The 20,902-nt window shown below is 42.7% G+C and overlaps 1 protein-coding gene across 2 annotated transcripts in view; it reads left to right on the top strand.

Moving 5' to 3' along the window:
- The first annotated feature begins 3,467 nt into the window (after positions 1–3,467).
- Mfn1 (mitofusin 1) overlaps positions 3,468–20,902 on the top strand; it is a 37,974-nt gene continuing 20,539 nt past the window's right edge. The window contains exons 1-7 of one of the 2 annotated variants that reach the window (XM_040754520.1): positions 3,468–3,605; positions 5,965–6,083; positions 8,412–8,547; positions 12,582–12,744; positions 17,466–17,590; positions 18,762–18,870; positions 20,751–20,858. In XM_040754520.1, the coding sequence (XP_040610454.1) occupies positions 5,972–6,083; positions 8,412–8,547; positions 12,582–12,744; positions 17,466–17,590; positions 18,762–18,870; positions 20,751–20,858 (753 nt within the window). In that variant the 5' untranslated portion in view covers positions 3,468–3,605; positions 5,965–5,971. Of the gene's footprint in view, positions 3,606–3,701; positions 3,789–5,964; positions 6,084–8,411; positions 8,548–12,581; positions 12,745–17,465; positions 17,591–18,761; positions 18,871–20,750; positions 20,859–20,902 lie in introns of those variants that run through there. The other variant, XM_040754521.1, reaches the window with a different exon arrangement.

Here is a 20,902-nt window from a genome sequence, read left to right as displayed (position 1 = left end):
TGGGTGATCTGAAACACAATTTGTATAGTTAGCCTTTGACAAGTTTCTGTTAGGTTTCTGGCATTACTCCATTTTTCTGTATATAATTATAGTTAATGGTGGTGTTACATTGCATGATAGTCTATATTGTTACTTTTGGTGATGGTTACCTAGTTTCTTGCCTATGCTCCAAGTCCATGAGTTCCAGGCTGCCCTGGTGTAAGTTCTAAGACAGTCAATATAGTTACACAGAGAAACACTGTCTCAAAAAAAAAAAAAAAGGAAAAAAAATTTTAAAGTGCTATGCATCAAACCTAGGCCAAGCATGTGTTGAGACAGACCTCACTGTGTAGCCCAGACTGGCCTTGAACTAGGTACATTCCTGCCTCTGTGTCCCAGCCCACCACTAGGTTGTGCCACCACAAACAGTTAAAGGACAAGAATGCATCAATTGGCCTGAGGGTATAGCTCAGTGTGCTGGTGAAACCTTGGCTTTGAGCCCTAGCACCAAATAAATCAGGTGTGGTAGCACACATATGAATGATCCCAGCAGATCCCAGCACTGAAGAAGCTCAAACAGGAAGATCAGGAGATCAAGGCCATCCCCCCAACTACATAGTGAATTCAAGGTCAGCCTGGGTTACATGAGACCCATTGTTAAAGAAACAAATAGCATGTTACTAAATCTGAAAATCCTAGTTAAAAATCAAATGGCTGTAATCCTTTTGGGAAATGAGTTCAAGAAAAAAACATTAATACCTCTCAAAGATTTTACAGTTAAGACAACTATTGATCTTCATGGAGAAGTGAATGTGGTTGATCAGCTAAGCTTTCCATTAGCACAGTTGTCTCTAAACCTTAACAGCAGGGTTCGAGGAGATGAGGGCCTTCGAAACTTTCAAAAGCTCTGTAGCCCAGGCTGGACTGCAGCCGGAGACTCCTCTGCAGTCTCTTACCACGACCCAGTTACTATATTTGCTTGTCTTTGTTCCAGTCAAACCTAGGATGTCTTTGGGAAGCAAGCAATCTATGTGCCTGGCCTCCTGAAGCCTCTGTTGCGATGCCAAGCAAAGTATCCAGGGGATTTTTTTCTTCGGTACTACACTTAACAGAACACTTCATTTAAGAGCAAAGATGCATGTGTTTTCAGTGTGACATGCAAGGTCACAAAGTCAAAAGCTGTTACCTAACTTTAAATTTTACATAAGATGTCAGGTGGTGGTGCATTCCTTGAGTCCCAGCTCTCTGGAGGCAGAGGCAGGTGGATCTCTGAGTTTGAGGCCAGCCTGGTCTACAGAGTGAGTTCCAAGACCACTAGGTCTATTACAGGGAGAAACTTGTATCTGAAAACCTTTAACCCGCTATGTCCAGCATGCTTGGATGGCAGCTGTGTACCACCACACCCTGTCCCAGACAGATCTTGAGTGAGTTTGGTAAGACTGGCCATATGATTGATGATCCAATAAAGATAGAGAAACCCTGTTTTGAAAAACCAAAAATTAAAAAAAGGAAAAAATTTACATAAGGTACATTGACTTTGTAAGCCTGAAAACTTAAGATTTTAAGAATACTAGTTACTTGAAATTTCTTCATACTAATATGAAAAATAATTTTCTCTGTAAAGCTTTTGCCTACTAAAGCATCAATCACAGCTTTCTTATGAAGCTTATTCTCCTTAGGAAATAAACTTAGTGTCAAACTGTTTAAACCAACTTTACCCAAAATAAATTTGTAAAGAGTAATTTCTTTCCGGGTGTTGGTGGCACACGAGTTTATTCCCATCAATCTGGAGGCTGAGGCAGGTGGATCTCTGTGATTTTGAGGCCAGGCTGGTCTACAAGAGCTAGTTCCAGGACAGCCTCCAAAAACAGAGAATCCCAGCCTTGAAAAACCAAAATAATAATAATAATAATGATAATAATAATATTAATAATAACAATAATAATTTCTTGACACAAGAAGAAAACAAGGACCAGTGAAATGGCTTAGTGGGTAACAGGTGCCTAGGATCCACAGGCTGTAAAGAACCAACTCCTCCAAGGTACCCTCTGTCTTAAGAGTTTCTATTGCTATGACAAACCTCCATGGACAAACTATTTACTTCAGATTACAGTTCTACATTCACAGTCCATCATGGAGAGAAGTTGAGCCAAGAACTTGGAGCAGCAACTGATGCAGATGCAGGCCATGGAGAAGTGCTGCTTACTGGCTCGCTCCTCAAGACTTGCTCGCTCCTCAAGACTTGCTCAGCCTTTCTTAAAAATCCTAGAACCACCGAGCCCGGGTGGCACCACCCACGATGTACTGGGCCCTCCCACATCAATCATCAATTAAGAAACTGTACCACAGGCTTGCCCACAGGTGGATCCAGTAGGGGCATTTTCTGAGGTTTTCTTTTCCCAAATTATTATAGCTTGTGTCGAGTTAATATAAAACTAGCAGAACTTCTCTGACTGACAGATTCATGCTATGGCATGCATACATACATCCAAAAACATGCAAAGATGATTTTTTTTTGTAGAGTCTTAACTAGAATGAGAACATAGGCCAGAATTCTATAACAGTGAGACCCTGTCTTAAGGAAATTTAGGCTTCTGATCTTTGCGTTTATGATTTTTACACCCGCCTTCTTTCCAACATTTGTTTCTCTCATCCTCGTCTTTCCTACACTCCACCACACTTGCTAACTCTGAATGTTCTCCCTGGAGGTGATGTAGTCTCTCGGGCTTTATCCTTGACCAATGAATCAAAATCGATAGTTTAACAAGATTTCCAGGTGATCACTAACAAAGTTCCCACGGACAAGTTAATTCCTAAATAATACACCTACACACATACCTTATGCTAGAAACCCAGACCCGGAAAACCAATCAAGAGCAGAGCAGCGAAAAGTCAAACGTTTGGCCTTCCCAGTTAGCTTGATTAAACAAGCATCTCTATGGATTTGGGTCCCCCCCCCAACTTCGCATCCCACACCCTAAGACAACCATAGACATCTTTTCACGCCGAAGCTATGCTGAGTTTTGAAAACTTTGAAGGGAAAAACGAAGGGGAGGAGTTGCAAGGTGGAACAGAAAGCGGCCAAAGTTTCTGTTAAAGGGTGGAGCACGCCTTTAATCCCAGCACTCGGGAGTCAGAGTCAGGTGGATCTCTGTGAGTTCGAGGCCAGCCTGGTCTACAAAGCTAGTTCCAGGACAGCCTCCAAAACAATGAAGAGAAACGCTGTCTCGAAACAAAACAAAACAAAACAAAACAAAAAAGTGTCCCTGCCCATAACAAACCTCGCCTTCTGCCCTGAAGAAAAATGGCACCCGGAATATGTGCAGTTCCGGTTTCGAAGTAACAGCCAATAGGAAAGGCGAGGTACCGGAAGTACCCGCCACACCGCCCCTCCTCTGGGCGCCTCCCCTCTCTCGGGAGGATGAGACAGCCCAGGGGCAGCGGCGGCGGAGCTGTGGTTGCTGGGTGACCGTCGGAGCCGGGACGGAGTGAGTGTCCGCTGGCCGGTGGGGACGCCCGGGGTGACCTTCGAGCTCCGTACAGGCGGAGCGAGGGCGCCCTGACCGGCTGTTGCGGCGGGCCGGGCGGCAGAGACGGACGGCCAGCCTGCGCGAAGGCCTGCCCAGGTAGGAGTCCACCCGGCCGGGCCGGCTCACGGCCCACGCGGCTTCCTGCACCCACGCACCTCCTCCGCGCCCTCAGCTCAGGGTCCTGGAGGGATCCAACCTCCTGGGGGCCACGGCTTCAGTTCGCCCACTCCGGGGTTAGTGTGTGACTGTCTTTGCTGTCTTTTCGTAAGAGACTTCCAGGTATAACTTCTTTTATTTTGACATTCCTTAAAGTTTGGGGACTTTGGCTTGAAACCTTCTTACCTACTTTGAAAGTCTTGACTCTTTTATTGTGATGAAAGCTGCTGCTTTCTCGATGCCTGTAATGCATTGTGACCTGGTAATTTTATTTTCTTCTCTACACCGTGAATTGGGAAAGTTAATAACTTAGTTATGGTTTCCTCTCCCTAGCCCAGTTCCCTGATGTGTCACATGCAACCGCAGTTTAGCTACGATAGTTTCATCTTCACTCAAGGGAAATAAAGTAGGAAATGTAACCAAGGTTTTTGTCATTAGTCTTTACCGATTTTATATTGTTATTTACATATTTATTTTTCAAAAACCCTCCCAGGTGCTAGGCAAATACTTTACCACTGAGCCACTATACCCCTTCTCCAACTTATTTCTAAACTTCTCATTTTGAGACAGTCTTATTAAATGGCTCAGGCAAGCCTGGAACTCACTGTTAACCTCTGTAGACCTTGAATTTGCAAATTTTCCTGCTTTAGCCTTCTGGTTCTACAGGCAGTGTAAGAGGAGCCAGATTTAACTTTCTTTAGTAAAATTATCCAAGTTTCTTCACTAAGATGGTTCCTTAAATAAATTACCTAAAAGTTACCTTAAAAGTATTCGGTCCATTTGGTCAGGTTAATTTTTGATATCAGGGAATTGAGACACAATTTGTATTATTAGAATTGTATGTGGTTTGTGTGTGTGTGTGTGTGTGTGTGTGTGTGTGTGTTTGTTTTTCTTTTTCTTTTTGGTTTTTCGAGACAGGGTTTCTCTGTGGCTTTGGAGGCTGTGCTGGAACTCGCTTGGTAGTCCAGGCTGGTCTCGAACTCACAGAGATCCGCCTGCCTCTGCCTCCCGAGTGCTGGGATTAAAAGTGCACCACCAACGCCCTGCGTGTGTTTGTTTTTCAAACAGGGATTTTGTTTGTGACAGTCCTGGCTGTCTTGGAACTCACTCTGTAGACCAGTCTGGCCTCTAACTCACAGAGATACGCCTGCCTCTGCTTCCCTAGTGCTGGGATTATAGGCGTGTGCCACCAACGCCTTGTTTGTTTGTTTGTTTTATGTATATGGTTTACCTAGGGTCCTTGGAGGTCAAAGAGGGCATCAGACCCCCTGGAACTGGAGTTACCAATGGTTGTGAGCCCTCATGTGGTTTTTTGGAACCCAGTTTGAGGTCTCCTGAAGATCAACAAGTAATCTTAGCAACTGAGACTTCTGTCCAACCCCAGAAATAATGCACATTTTATCATATGATTTTTAAAGTTACATTTGACTTATCTGTGGGGTGTTGGAATTTCAGTTTGTATTGAAGACAGAGAACACCTTGGAATTGGCTCTCCTATCAGCTGGTTTCTGGGCTTTGAACTCAGGTCCTCAGGCTTAGCAGTAAGCTCTTTTATCCATTGGGCCATTTTGAGGGTCCCAGAGTGCTTTGTTTAATTGGTTTTGTTTTAAACAAAGTTTTTTTTTGTTTTTTGTTTTTTTCGAGACAGGGCTTCTCTGTATTGTTTTAGAGGCTGTCCTGGAACCCGCTCGGTAGACCAGGCTTGGTCTCGAACTCACATAGATCCACCTGCCAGTGCCTCCTGAGTGCTGAGATTAAAGGGGTGCGCCACCACTGCCCGGCTTTAAACAAAGTCTTATCAAAGCTGGCCTGCTTCAATCTCCTTACTGCTGGGATTGCAGGATGTGACACCACAGCTGCCTTATTATTCAGTTTGTTTTTTAAATTAATTCTTAAAAATGCCCTATTTTTAATACTTTTTATCTTATGTGTACAGGTATTGAGGCTGCATATAAGTCATGCACCATGTGTGTGCCTGGTCCCTGTGGAGGCCAGAGAAGGGAGGGCATCAGACCCTTTAGAACTGGAATCAGACCGTTGTGAGCCACCATGTGGCTGCTCAGAATTAAACCTGTGTCTTCTGGAAGAGCAGCTTAACTGTTGGGCCAGTTAGACCTTATTATTCCATTTAATTAGAGCTTTGGAAATCAGGGAAGCTCTGGTATGTTATGTTGTACCAGTAGCACTGGACTTTCTGGGCTCAAGTGTAACTCCAGCCTCAGCCTGCCCAGTAGCCGAGACTACAGGCATGCACCACCCTGAGGCTAATTATTGCTTTTCTAACCTTTTCTCACCCTAGGTGCAAAATGGCAGAAACGGTGTCTCCATTGAAGCACTTTGTGCTGGCAAAGAAGGCCATCACTGCAATCTTTGACCAGTTACTTGAGTTTGTTACCGAGGCGTCACATTTTATTGAAGGTTGGTACTTCTTAAATTACTATTGAAAATATATACAAGTTTTTTTTATCATTTCATCTTTAGTTCTTTGTTTTATTTTTTTTTGAGATCAGTCTGGCTTTGAACTGGCTGTCTAGCTGAGAATGGCTTTAAACTCATCCTCTTTCCCCTACCTCCTGACTCCTAGGTTTACAGGAGTGTACCCTGCTCAGATCTAGGTGTTGAATTCACATTGCTCTGTATTCTGGAAACAATACCATAGTGAGCAAAAGCCATTTCATAGTTAAGAAGTAAGATACCAGTCTGAGTGTTTTTTTGTTTTGTTTTGTTTTTCAAGATGGTTTCTCTGTGACTTGAAGGCTGTCCTTGAACTAGCTCTTGTAGACCAGGTTGGCCTGGAACTCACAAAGATCCGCCTGCCTCTGCCTCCCGAGTACTGGGATTAAAGGTGTGCACCACCAATGCCCGGCAAGCTTACTCATTTTAAAGTCACTGTGAAGATAAGCAACTTGCCCCAAGGTCGTAAAGCTAGTTTGCCCAAATATCCAGTAGTATGTAAGCAGTTATTACAAATGTCTCCTTTCCAGTTTGCCCCTGAGCAATTTTAGGCTTATCTCCTCCTACAGGAGAATGTAATCACTTAGGGAGAGGATAGATATTTTCTTTAGTTTATGTGTAACTGCTCAAAGGTAGCCTCAGTCGCTTATTAGATATACTAATTTGGAGAGAACTGTTGGAATTTTTCAGATTCTTAGGATATCTATTAAGTTTACAATGAAAAGTAAGGAATCTTAGACTATTTCCAGTGGCAGTGGGGAAGCATTTAATCTCTTGGTTGAATCAAACATGTCCCTACTTGTCCCTTTAAATCTGCCTCACCAGATTTTGAGCTCCTAGGTTTGGAACTCTTATTATGTCCAATTCCAAATGTCACATAACTCAAGTTTCATTGACTTAGAAAATAAACAAGTTTGTTTCCAATTTGGGAAGAATTTGAGCTAACACAGAGACTTGTGAAAAATACTATTTCCTAATGTTGACAGGGAATCAAACTAAAGTTAAATGCAATTTTTTTTTATCCTTTCACTATGCTAGGAGCTAGTGAAAAGGCAGTATTAGAGTCTAAATTTTTTTGCTTGTTCTAAAACCTGGAAAAAATGTTGCAAAATGTAAAAAAAAGGTAGGGGACTATCAAATAGAAAAATAAATTAAGTATAAAATGAGAAATATTAAGTAATATAATATATAAGGTAAGGCTTTAAATAGTATAACCTTGGTTTAGTGGTACAAGTCTGTGGGATCAGGAGTTCAAGGTCCTCAACTACATAGCAAGTTCAGTGCCAGGCTTGCCATTATTCACCAGTTGTACATGCTTTATTAATGTGCAAAATGAGGTGTGAAAAGTGTAATCACTCGAGCACTGAGGTTTTAAATGTTGCCGGTTATGATAACCAAGTGAGTCTCCATGTCTTGTCCTCAAAAAGAGGCAAATAGGAAGCCTGGCTTTTTCTCCTCTGTTTCTAGGATGAGAAAGAGTGACTTTTCACTCCTTTTTTGTTTTGTTTTGTCTCTGTGTAGCCCTGGCTGTCCTGGAACTCCCGGTGTACACCAGGCTACCTTCAGAAACTCACAGAGATTCACCTGCCTCTGTCTCCCCAGTGCTGGGATTAAAGTGCCTGGCTCCTTTAGCCCCTTTTCAAACCTGTGTGATCAGAACTTCCTTCATCCTTGGTTAGGGTTGTGTGGACAGTTTCCTGGTTGATAAGCCCAGCTTCTGCTTCAGTCTGTAAGTCTTCCTCTCTGCCTTTTCTTACTTATTGGACTGTTGTATCCCTTCCTCGAGACTGAAATACACCTTATTATCTGAGGGCTAAGAAACTTCACTGCTCAGCATGTGAACTCTTTTTCCTTTTTTCCAACTCATAAGATTGGCTGGAACAGAAATAGGTGGCTGTTAGGTTCTTATTTCTCTCTTTAAAACTGGGTTTTTGTTGGGCACTAGATAAATATTAAGTAATCCCTTTCAACCAAGTCTTTGAAGTTTTTATTATTTTTGAAATTCTTTGAGGCAGGATAGTCATCACAGTGGGCATTCACCTTTTATTAGATATTCAAGGTTGTAGCTTCGTGGTAGAGCACCTGCTTGCCTTGCATGTGTCAGGTTCTAGATTAAATACCTGACACACACATTTTAAAAAAAAAGAAAAAAAGAAACCAAATACTCAGATACTATGATCATTTTAATTTTTCAAGTGCCGTGTTAGTGTAGAACAACCCAAAATGTATACAGTTACATAATTAGAAGAATTCATTTATGCCACCTTTTCTAATACTGTTTCAACTTTGCAGCAACTTACAGGAATCCGGAACTTGATCGAATAGCAACTGAGGATGACCTGGTGAAAATACAGGGCTACAGAAACAAGCTTGCTGTCATTGGGGAGGTGCTGTCTCGAAGACAGATGAAAGTGGCATTTTTTGGCAGGTAAACCTTTGTGATTTCATCTAAGGTTAGCTGCCCAGGTCAGGTTTCACTCTCACGCCTCCTTTGTGTGACATTTCAGGGGGTTCATTGCTCTTGCCCCCTCCCCCAGCTCTGCTTAGGTAAGTGTTGCAGCTGTCATCTTGTCCATCTCCTGGTTAGACATGAAGCTTTATGAGAGCTGGCAAACATTGGCTTGTAAGGACTTTGATCTCTCATCTTCCTCTTTCCCACTCTCCCTCTCTCCTTTTCTTCTCTTGTACTGCTCCCATCCCTGGAGGCCAGTCTCCCCCCTTCCCTTTCCCCATTTTATAATCCCTCACCCAATTAGAAAATTGGAGAGATGGGTAATGAAGAACGTGTAATTTTTTTCTCTTGACAGAGTTTCATTTAGCCTAGGCAGGGCTCCAGTTTGTTATGTAGCCCGAGGCTGGCCTTGAATTCTGATCCTATAAACTTATACCATAATACCTGGGTTGTGAGATGTTTTTCTAGGTTCATATTGATTATTTTAACTTTCTTGAGAATAGGAGGTCTTACTATGTATCCTTGGCATCCTAGAACTTGTTATATGAACTAGGTTAACCTTGAACTCACAGAGATCTGCCTGCCTCTGCCTTCTGAGTGGAGTGCTGGAATTAAAGACATGTACCACCACACACTGAGTATGTATGTGTTCCAGAAGACACATGTCATCATTCTCATAGGAAGTTCAGGGAACACTGGATATCAGTGTATCTAGGTGACAGAGTGATCTTTGATATATATATATATATATATATATATATATATATATATATATATATGATATACTCATCAGGTGTTGAGCTGGAGATGTGCCTGTGATCTGCCTAGTGTGTATGAGGCCCTGGATTAATTACCAGCACTGAAAAAAAAAAGAGATTGCTATCTTTATTTTGGGGGGGGTTGGATTGTTTTTGTTTTTCAACACAGGGTTTCCCTGTAGCTTTGGAGGCTGTCCTGGAACTCACTCTGTAGATCAGGCTGGCCTCGAACTCACAGATATCCTCCTGCCTCTCCCTCCTGAGTGCTGGGATTAAAGGCGTGAGCCACCAATACCCTGTTCTTTTTTGTTTTTAGCCATGTCCTAGACCCAAGCTGTTTCTTGTCATATGGCTTTTGCAGTTGAAGTGGCAGAACAGAAGGTGTAATTGTTGGTGCCTAGACCATTCTTCATATCTCCCCTCAAATGGTACTACCTCAGAAGGCTTTCCTGGCTACTGCGTCTGAAGGATTTCTTCTCAGATGCTATTTGCATGTTTAGTTTTTTTTGAGATAGGGTAGCCAAGCCAGGCCTTGAACTGTCAATCCTGTGTCACATTTTGTTTCTTATGGTAGTAGTATTGTGGTGGTGCTAGGAATTGTTCCAGGCTGTATCACATGCTAGGCACATGGCTTCATCCCTAGCCAGTTCTGTTCTTAAAATATCCTTTTAAGTCCCACAATGCTCTATTGTTTTGTCTTACTATCTGCTGCTTTTACTTGGCAAGTATTCTCAGGCCTTATACAAGTTTAGAGAGAGGCAGCTCCATGAATAGGCTTCACCTAAGATTAGGGAAAAGTAGTAGGAAAAGACATCTAGATTGTGGTGACTGATGCTTTCCTTGGGGCTGGGAGATAGACACAGATGGCCCCGACTCACCATGGTTGACTTCTCTGCCCATGCACCATGTTGCAGAAGCATGCACACTCCTGTGTAGTACAAGACTCACTTAGGGTGTGGCAGGGAGCCAGAGTTCCTAGTCAGCCACGTGGTCACTCAGCTGTGATTTTGGGGAGTCCAGGAGCATCTGTGTTTTTACAGTATACTTTCAACTTGCTGTCTTAGCTGAGGAATAAACTTTGGATATGAGCTGGCCCCAAAGCCCGTGTCTTGCAAGTGGTAAGTGGAAAAGGGAGAGGGAGACCTCAATATGCTTAGAGAACTGTAGGTTAGGTTTCAGAAACTAGATGGGAGCAAAGTGGTCCTGTGTGCTGAAGACCTCACAGAGCTCAGTAAGTTCTGTATACATTATGCTTTGAAAGGTAAAATGAGAGGATTTAGAGTTAACAATAGGATAGATGGGAATAAGAGGTAAGAGGTGAGAAACTTGAAAGTCGTAGTTTGTATGGTTAGACAGGAAAGGTTGATAAGAGATAAAAGAGTAACTAGGAGGCAGGAGACATGTGGTGATTAAGAGTACTTGCTGTTCTTGCAGAGGACCAGGGTTCAGGTCCCAGCACCCACATGGTGGCTCACAGTTCCCTATAACACAGTTCCAGGGAATCCTATGCCCTGTTCTAGATTCCATGAGCACTACATGTAGATGGTACACATACAGATAAACAGATACACATAACACACATACACATAAATAAAAATAATTAGAGTAGCCTAGAGATTAATCAGAAAGGTGAGAGTCACAAATTCTTTGGTTATTGTGGTAGGTTTGTGGACAGGTATTTGTGCTCATGTGATGTAGACTGTATCATTGGTGCTTATTAGTCATTCAGATAAACTTTTCCAAACTGCCAAGTTGGATATTTGAAATTGCAACCTAGGCAAATTATAGGAAGTTTAGAAATTACTGGTTTATATTGGTGATTGAGATCTGGGGAGTTGATGAGATAATTCACAGGAAGAGTAATAACAAGATAGGGGAGAAGAGGAACCATCCATGAAATAGAGACGCCACACAGATCAGGAACACTAGAATTGGGATGCTAGAACAGAAGATATATATTTGGCATTCATGTCTCTTCCTAGCACAGACTTGCTATAAACCCTTAGAATTCCCTGAGTGATAGGAATAGCTTTTATTATTTATAATAAGCTCCTTTGATCATATCGGGATTTATTCTAATGAACTTGGGTGAGATAGGGTAGTCCTTAGATAATTTTAGGTTAGGGCTGGTCACTAAATGAATTGAGAGCTGGGAAGTTTTGAGCCCCCAGGAGGAGGGTGGCTGGTGGCTAGAAATAAAGCTTTATAAAAACACTTGAACAGATTCATACATATTGGCACATATCTGTGATCCCAGTATTGTCAGGCACAGGAGGAAAATTACCTATGCTTGAATGTAACTTTGTATCTGAGGGCTTGGTTTCATTGATACTCTTCCAGATCCTAATGGGGGCCCAAACTGGTTTTGAGAATCACTACTGGCACATGTGGCACATACCTTTAGACCCAGAACTCAGGAGGCAGAGGCAGGTGGATCTCTTGAGTTTGAGGCCAGCTTGGTCTACGGAGTGACAACCAGGGCTGTTCCACAGAGAACCCTGTCTCAAAAACCAAACAAACATACATTCATTTCATTGTACACACTGATTCTTAGTTCATACAGGACAGGGTGGAGACAGCTTGTGTTTGTTCCTGAAGACTGGGGTTGCTCAACACTGGAGGGGTAGGATTTTGATATCTTCACTCACTTGTCTGGTACTGGATTGGAGCGACTTGGAGACCTTGCCAGACCTCCTGTCAGCTTGACTTAACTGGCAAGTAGTCAGTGTAGTTGACCTCCTCTGCTGTGGCAAGATTCCCAGTGCATGTGACCCAGTAAACAGGAAGGAGCTGCATTGCCTTTTATGTTCAGCCTTGGAAGCCGCCCAGTGTCACTTGTGAAGCTGTCACAGTCCAGCCCAGATTGAAGATGGGACATTAGACCTCATCTTGTAATAGGAAATGTATCACAGAATTTTGATGTTTGTTTTCAAACTGCTATAAGAAGCAAGTAACCAGTGTTAAAGGAAGGGTTGTTGTTTTCTGGCACGTTGTCTTCTCTAAATATACACTGCCAATATTTATCAGCACTTGTCTGTCTGTCTGTCTTATTTGCCTGCTTGTGTTGTTTTATTTATTTTACTTTGTCTTGTGAAGCTGAACTGATACTCCTATCTGCACCTCCCAAGTTCTAGATTACAGGCGTGCTTCGTGGTCTTCTATAAAAGGTGCTGTCTATGAAACTGAACTGTGAAAATGCTGGTGTGGGCCCAGTGAAGCATGTTCTCACTCCTTGTTTTGCATGTTCCTCAGGACGAGTAGTGGTAAGAGCTCTGTCATCAATGCAATGCTGTGGGATAAAGTTCTCCCTAGTGGGATTGGCCACACAACCAACTGCTTCCTGAGTGTCGAGGGGACCGATGGAGACAAAGCCTACCTTATGACTGAAGGCTCAGAGGAAAAGAAAAGTGTGAAGGTATTTTACCAAACCCACAGTGCACCTGGAAATACCTTGCAGTTGTAAGATTTTGTAAGATATCCACATGGCTCGGTACAGAAATACTAGTGATATTCACTTTGACAGATTTCATAGCCGTTGCTAATATTTTGAGTTCTAAGAGTATTTTTCTGAGGACTAAATTATGGCAAGTATAAAATTGTTAACTTGTTTTTACTGAGGGTATGGGGAAATAGCATGTTAGGTAAATTCTGCCCCTAGGCCTGTCCTTAACTTTAAATAAAAATAAAGTTAAGGTTTTTATTTTTTATGTTTTGTATATGAGTGTTTTGCCTGCATTATACGGTCCAGTGCAGGCAGTGCTAACAGAGGGCAGGAGAGAGCATTAGATCCCAGAACTGGCATTAGAGACAGTTGTGAGCTGCTGGGTTGCTGAGAACTGATCTTCAGAGCAGTTCTAGAAGGGCAGCCAGGGCTCTTAACCCCCAAGCCATCTCTAGCACCCAAATTAAGTTTTCACCAGCCTGGCAGTGGTGGCACACGCATTTAACCCAACACTCAGGAGGCCAGGGCAGGTGGATCTCAGTGAGTTCAAGGTCACCCTGCTCTACAGCGCAAGTTCTAGGACAGCCAGGACTGTTACACAGAGAAACCCTGTCCTGAAAAACCAAAAATGCTTCATGTTACGATTTCAAGTGTGGCACCACACCTGGTCATAGTCACCTTAAATAGAAAGAATTCATTCACAAACACAAAAGTTCAGTATTGAAGATCCATGCCTCAGTATGTATGTATGTGTGCATGTGTGCTGGAAATTGAATAGAAGGTCCTGCACATTCTAGTGAAGTCTTCTGCCATGGAACTACATCCCCAGCTCCTTGCCATTTCTGGTTTTGGGAAACTGTAGGTGGGGTCAGTGGTTTAGTTCTGTGAGCTTGTGATGTGACCAGGATTAAGTAGTCAGTCTGTTATTCACCTTCTTGGATGGTACGCCCCCTTCAAATTAGTTATGAGAAAAGAAAAGTGAGATAGTTATGAAAATATTCTTCAGTCTTAAAATTTATTATTTTTTTGAGAAAGGATCTCATTATGTGTTTCCTGACCTGAAGTTTTCTTTGTATACCAGGCTGGCATCTAACTCAGAGATGCCCTGCCTCTGCCTCTGCAGTGCTGGGATTAGGCTACATCCTTCAAACTTCAGACGTACAATTAAGGGCATTTCTTAGTTACTTTTCTGTTGCAAGCACTGTGACCAAGACAATTTATAGAGGAAAGGGTTCATTGTCCGTGACCATCACAGCAGGAAGAATGGCAGTGCGCAAGCAGTGCTAACTCAGGAGCTGAGAGCTCACATCTTATCTGCAAGCGTGAGGCAGAGAGCTCGTTGGGAATGGTGAGGGTTTTTGAGACCTCAAGCCCACCCCTCGTGACACACCTCTTTCAACATGTCCACAACTCCTAAATCCTTCTCAAACCACCCCAGGCACCACTATTATAATTCGCCAAATTGGAATTTGAATTATTTGTGTTGAGTCATTTGAATCATTGGAAACTTTGCCGTGTGATATTTTATGGGCATGGTCTCATTTTTTCGTGATCTATGCTTTCTGCTGTAAGTTCTCTTTCTTCAATGTACTTTGTTTCCCTCCCCTGTTCCCAAATGGAAATGATCCCAAGGAGTGGCCCCTTTAAGATAATCATTAGTCCTGTACATGATATTTTACTTAGAAAAGAACACAGCCTTAATAAATAGTTTCTCAAAGATGGTATTCTGTATTTCAACACTTAAAATAACTCACACCTTTAAAAAAAAAAAGCCTGGGCATAGTGGTGGACTAATGTAGAGGCAATTCATCACAATTCTGTTGCATACTTTGTTTCCTATAGTTTTCTTTTCTTTTCTTTTCTTTTTTTTTTTTTTTGTGGTTTTTCGAGACAGGGTTTCTCTGCAGCTTTGGAGGCTGTCCTGGAACTAGCTATTGTAGACCAGGCTGGTCTCGAACTCACAGAGATCCGCCTGCCTCTGCCTCCCGAGTGCTGGGATTAAAGGCGTGCGCCACCAATGCCCAGCTTTCCTATAGTTTTCTTCTTAAAAATTTTATGAAGTTTTATATGTATGATGTTTTGCCTTCATGCATGTTTATGTACCGTGTGTGTCTGTGTGTCTGTGTGCCATCGTGTATGTGTGTGTGTGTGTGTGTGTGTCTGTCTGTGTCTGTGTGTGTCTGTGTGTGTCTGTATGCCTGGTACCTGTGGAGGTCAGAAGAGGGTATCAGATCGTGTGTGTGTGCGTGTGTGCGTGTGTGTCTGTGCGTGTGTGTCTGTGTGTGTGTGTCTGTGTGTGTGTCTGTGTGTGTGTCTGTGTGTGTGTGTGTGTGTGTGTCTGTGTCTGTGTCTGTGTGCCTGGTACCTGTGGAGATCAGAAGAGGATGTCAGATCCCCTGAAAGTGGAGTCAGAGATGATTATGATCTACCTTGTGGGTGCCGGGAACCAAACCCACATCCTCTACAAGACCAGCAAGTGCTCTAAACTGCTGTGCCATAATTTTGAGTGCAAATGTGTGTGCATGTGTGCCTGCCCACATGCCTACATGTACACTCAGAAGTGTCGGTAGAGACGGGGATGTGTGCTCATAAGTCAGTACTGAAGGAGGCTAGAAGAGAGTTGAAGTTAAAAGCAGCTGTAAGCTATACCAATGTAGGTGCTAGGACCCAAACTCAGCTCTTCATCAGAGCAGTATCCACCCTTAACTGCAGAGCATTCTTTCCAGCCCTGTGCTTTATTTCCTGGTCATCTGCTTGTGGTGGTAGGGAGCTAACTCAGGGTCTTGTGTTGGGAAGTGCTCACAGAGCCACTGCCCAGACTTAGGGTCTCAGATCCTGTAGGAAGATCTGTCATATTAATAAGCCATATTAAACACAAAGAAATAGGAGCTTGGAGAGATGGCTCTGTGGTGAATACCACTGGCTGCCCTTCCAGGGGACCCAGGTTCCATTCCTAGCATGGTGGACCATAGCATCTTAAACTCCATTTTCAGGGGACCTGGCACCTCCTCCTGTCCTTAGTGAACACTAAGCATGTAAGTGGTACACAGACACACATGCTGACAAAACACTGCACGTAAAAAAATAAACTAAAAAAGATTTAGCAAAAGTAACGTTGTCACTGCAGACTTATACTTCAGCCTCATTTAAGACTTTGACTACATTTGAAAAATAGTTATTTCTCTAACCCTTTATTTTTTGTGGGAGTGTATGGGCTTGCTTGTTTTTTTTTTTTGTGTGTGTGTGTGTGGTGGTGTTGTTTTTTTGTCTGTGTATATATATGTGTATCTAAAGTCAGAAGAGATCTTCAGATCCCCTGGGATTGGAGTGGGTGCTAGGAACCAAACCCCAGTCCTCTGGAGGAGCAACTAGTGCTCTTAACCTGTGAGCCATCTCTCCAGCCTCTGTCTTTTTATTTTGTTTTATTAAAGAAAGGGTCATGTAGCCCCAGCTGGTTTTGAACTGGCTATGTAGCGAAGTATGACCTTTCTACCTCCCTAATGCCACAATTACAGACAGAGCCATGTGCCACCACACTGTTTATGCAGTGCTTATAAAGCATGGTACTAGGCAAGCACTGTACCAACTGAGCCACATTCCCAGCCCTTGGAATACATGCTTTTAGTAACAACTATAGTGGTATGTGTGCTACCTCCTCTACTTTTTAGTTTCTAATTTTGCTTTTAAGTCCCTTGTACTGTTTAGTTTCACAAGTTAATATACCTGAGAGATTATCTTGAGATTTAGAAATGGTTTGAGATTTAAATGACAAGGGTTTCAAGATTTTTGTGAATTGCCACCTGCCTCACAAATTGGAGTGTGGTGTCTTACACCTGTAATCCTAGCACTCAGGAAGCTGGGCCTGAGGATAGCCATGAGTTTGGGGCTAGTCTGGGCTAGATGCATTTGAATTGACCTCCTTTACTTTGGTGGGGTGTTTATAAGTGATTTTTTTCCCCATTATAACTAAACAGTCACTTTCATTTCAGAGGAACCAGAAAATACGGATTTGCAAAAACAGACTCTATAAGTCATCCTTTATGATATAAACAGCATCACTCAGGAGTTCACTGGGCTCTGTTGCTAGTGTCTCATTTGTTAAGTGTTTGTTTCCAAACCCTGATTATTTTGTAGATGGTATGAGTAAACATCCAAAGGAATTTTTTTTTTCTTGTTAAGACCCAGGTTTCAGGACTGGAGAGATTGATGACTCAGTGGTTAAGAGAGCACTGCCTGCTCTTTCAGGGGACCTGTGTTTCATTCCCAGAACCCTTGTTAAAGGTCACTACCATGTGTAACTCCAGTTCCAGGGGATCTGATGCCTTCTTCTGACTTCTGAGGGCACTAGGCATACATATGATGCAAAGATACACATGCAAGTAAACATTTAAGTATATACATGTGTGTGTATGTGTGTGTGTTTAAAAAAAACAACCCTCATATTTCTCGATTGTACAGGTGGGTTTATTTCAAACCATTTGAAGTTTAACTTTCCATTTGCAAAAGTGGGTGTGCTCCAGCTGGGCTTAGTGGTCACACCTGTAAGTCGCAGCACTGACAGGGCAGGCAGAGAGAGGGTAGGGAGAGTAAGGCCACCCTGGGCTAGAGTTAGCATTAGCTTGGTTAGAATGATGCGCTAAACCATAGTAGTTTTGATTTTTATTGAACCTGTTTTTCTTTCCTTCTCACTTTAGACAGTTAATCAGCTGGCCCATGCTCTCCATATGGACAAAGACTTGAAAGCTGGCTGCCTCGTGCATGTGTTTTGGCCCAAAGCAAAATGTGCCCTCTTGAGAGATGACCTGGTTTTAGTAGACAGGTAAATTGACATGCAAATTGTGTTTTCTCTGCACTTACTTGGTAGAATAATGCTGCTTATCACTCTCCTATGATCAGTACCTGACAAGAAGCAGTGTGTGTGTGTGTGTGAGGGAGGAGGGGTTTATTTGAGTCCTGGTGCTGTGCATTTAGGAAGTGCAGAGGTGACTCCTGGCGCTCTGCTCCTGCTTCCCATTTTTTATTGAGCTGGAAAGCCTGGGAGTTTGCAGTCTCTGAAGGTAGTATGCTTTTAGAATTTTTCCATTGCTCTTATTAATATGCATTGTATGTGTTGTAAACTTTATTTTATTTGTGGCGTTGGGGGTTGAATCAAGGACCTTATGCTTGCTATGCAGGTATTTTGAAATCATCTTATTAGTGCTTGATGAAGTAGTGCCCATCAGTTGAATATTTTTCTTACCTATAGTATTCAAAGCTTTCAAACATTTTTGGTATGTTTTTTGTTTTCTTCAGTTAACCATTTGATGATCTATAGGAATCAGTTTGATTCCCTCACCTTTTTAACACAGGGTCTCTATATAGCTCTGGTTGTCCTGGAACTCATTTTGTAGTCAGGAAGGCCTTGAATTTACAGAAATCTGCCTGCCTTTGCTGCCTGAGTGCTGGGATTAAAGGTGTGTGCCACCATGCCTGGTCCCAGAGGGCTTTTTGTTTTTTTGTGTCTGTGTGTTTGTGGGGTGCTTCTAAGCATTTTCATCTCTACACTGTACTCTAAGTATCTGTTTGTAACAATATAGTGCTATTAGTCTATTCTGTTTTCTTATTGTTACTTCTTTTCTAGCTTTTGCAAATAAACATTTGAAATATTGAAATATTGATTATGTTGCTTGTTTTGTCAAAAATAATGGATTAAAAATTTCTAGACATCTGATTGATGGCTAAGAGAATTTCTGCCTTTCGGAGTTGAAATGATAGAAATTTTTTTTAACTGTGACTGATTTTTTTTCCTTTTGTTTTATGAGAAGGTGTTTGTGTAACAGCCTTGACTGTCCTGGGATTTTCTATGTAGAGTGCGCTGGCCTGGAACTCATTGAGATTCACCTAACTGTCCTCCCAAGTGCTGGGATTAAAGGCATGCACTACCACTGCCCAGCCAAAATTTGCTTTTTAACAAACATCCTATGACATGGTATTTGATTTCTTCCCATTAGCCCAGGTACAGATGTTACCACAGAGCTGGATATCTGGATTGATAAGTTCTGCCTCGATGCTGATGTCTTTGTTTTGGTTGCAAACTCAGAGTCAACACTGATGAACACGGTAGGATTTATTCTTAGTACTGTACTTGGGTGGCATCCACTTTAATTCTGTGAAGTGAGGGAAGTCACGGTGATGAGCTAGAAATGATGAAGTTAGCCTGTGTTCCCAAGGACCACAGGGTGGTTTCTGGTATGCTGTAGTGTTACCTGGTTTCAGTAGCAGTCCAGGGCTTGCTCAGTGACTTTAGCTCCTCGTAAGTGTTTGCGGGCTTAAGGTGATACAAGTATGAGACTGACACTCACCCTGTGTGTGTTAGCCTGGACGAGGATGGGTGCCAAAAGTTGTTCACTTACAGAAAATCCAAACCACCCCCCTTCCTGCTTTCCTGTCATGCATCAAGCAAAGCCTTTTCTTACATCCCAGCTCAATGTAAGTTCAAGCTCATCCGTATATGCCCTGGACTGGAAGGTTCTTTATCCTGAATGGCCAGATTCAGTCCAAATAAACTTTCAAAGTTTATATATCCAGCATGCAAAATAGTAACATGCTATTAAAAAGGTTATTCACCAAAAGTGAATGAATACCATTGTAACTATTGTAACCGAGGTGTCACTAGTGAGGTCTGACTATCACAAACACCAGGCTTCTGTTGTAATACTGGACGGCTTGTAACCTCAATCTATGAGAAACTTCCTAAATGAGATGTTGTAGAGGACTGCCCTCATTTGGTGATGGCTAAGTGCCAAGTCCTTGCACAGCTTCTAGGGATGAACATGACTAGGCGTGACAAAGTAATGAAGAAAGGGCAAACAGATGTAGACCCGGAGAGTGGATTGGGAAGCTTGGGTTCTCTGATGGAAAAACCATAGCCGCTGGGTACTCAGTGTGATTCTTGTGTGTGTGCAGCAGAGAGGCAGAGCTATTGCACACAGCTGAACAAGGATTTGGGCTATTACAGATGGATAAGGGAGCATGGTTGTCATATACATTTGAACAAGAGACAGGGTTACTAGGATCAGTCTTCACAGGAGGAGCAGTGTTAGGTTGTAAATATCTGGAGGGAGAAAGCTGCTGCGGACATTTCTGCACATACTGTCAGCATCCGAGTGGACCATAAAAAGGTTGTGCCATTTTCCTGAGCCTAGCCTGGAGGAGTCTTCCATTTTCCTGTGTCTGAGGCCCATGTCAAACAGCATCCATGCACTGAGGACTTCACTCTCTTGGGGCTTCCTCCAGTCCCCACAGATGAGCAGATTTCTCAGCCTCAGTCTGACTTTGGTGCCTCTGGGTAGGCTGTACTCATTGTGTTTTCTCTTACTCTGGGATGTGCATGTATGAGGCAGGCACTGTCTGAGCAACACCTCCAGCTTGCTGGTGCTGCTCTCGACCTGCAGTTTGCCCACTTTCCCTGTTCAGAAATACCAGTTAAACTGGCTGTAGTCACATGTCTGCAGTCTCAACGTTTGTATACAGAGGCAGGGGAACCAGATAGTTTATTTATTTATTTTTGAGGCCGAGTCTCACTGTAGCTCTGGCTTGCCTGGAGCTAGCTGAGTAGAGCAGGCTGGCTTTGAACTCACAGAGAATGCTTGTCTCTGCCTTGGATTGAAGGTGTATCCCTACCACAACCGGCAGCTTAGCTAAAATCCGAGAAATGATTTGAGGTGAGTTTTAACATCTGGGGTTATCAATCAGTCACTTTGTGTCACATACACAGATTGGTAAGTGTTAGTTGAATTTCAAGAGAGATCTGGAAAGAACAGGAACCTGTGCCATTAGGCTTGTTTTGATTTTCAAGGGCACGGTGACTGCTTACAGGGGTGGGTGTCTTAGTGGATGCTGCGCACTCTGCTTTAAATGATTCAGACTTTTAAGTTGAAAGGTTTCAACTCTAAGTGTAAACAGAAAATGCTTGTTAAAGTGTTCTTGATATTTTTCAGGAGAAACATTTTTTCCATAAGGTGAATGAGCGTCTCTCTAAGCCAAATATTTTCATTCTGAATAATCGCTGGGATGCTTCTGCCTCAGAGCCAGAATATATGGAGGATGTAAGTACCCCCACCCCTTGTATTGAATTCTAGTCATGTATATC

The sequence above is a fragment of the Mesocricetus auratus genome, unplaced genomic scaffold (genome assembly GCF_017639785.1).
Source record: "Mesocricetus auratus isolate SY011 unplaced genomic scaffold, BCM_Maur_2.0 Super-Scaffold_100011, whole genome shotgun sequence".
Taxonomy (NCBI): Eukaryota; Metazoa; Chordata; class Mammalia; order Rodentia; family Cricetidae; genus Mesocricetus; species Mesocricetus auratus.
This window is presented reverse-complemented; position numbering and strand designations above follow the sequence as displayed.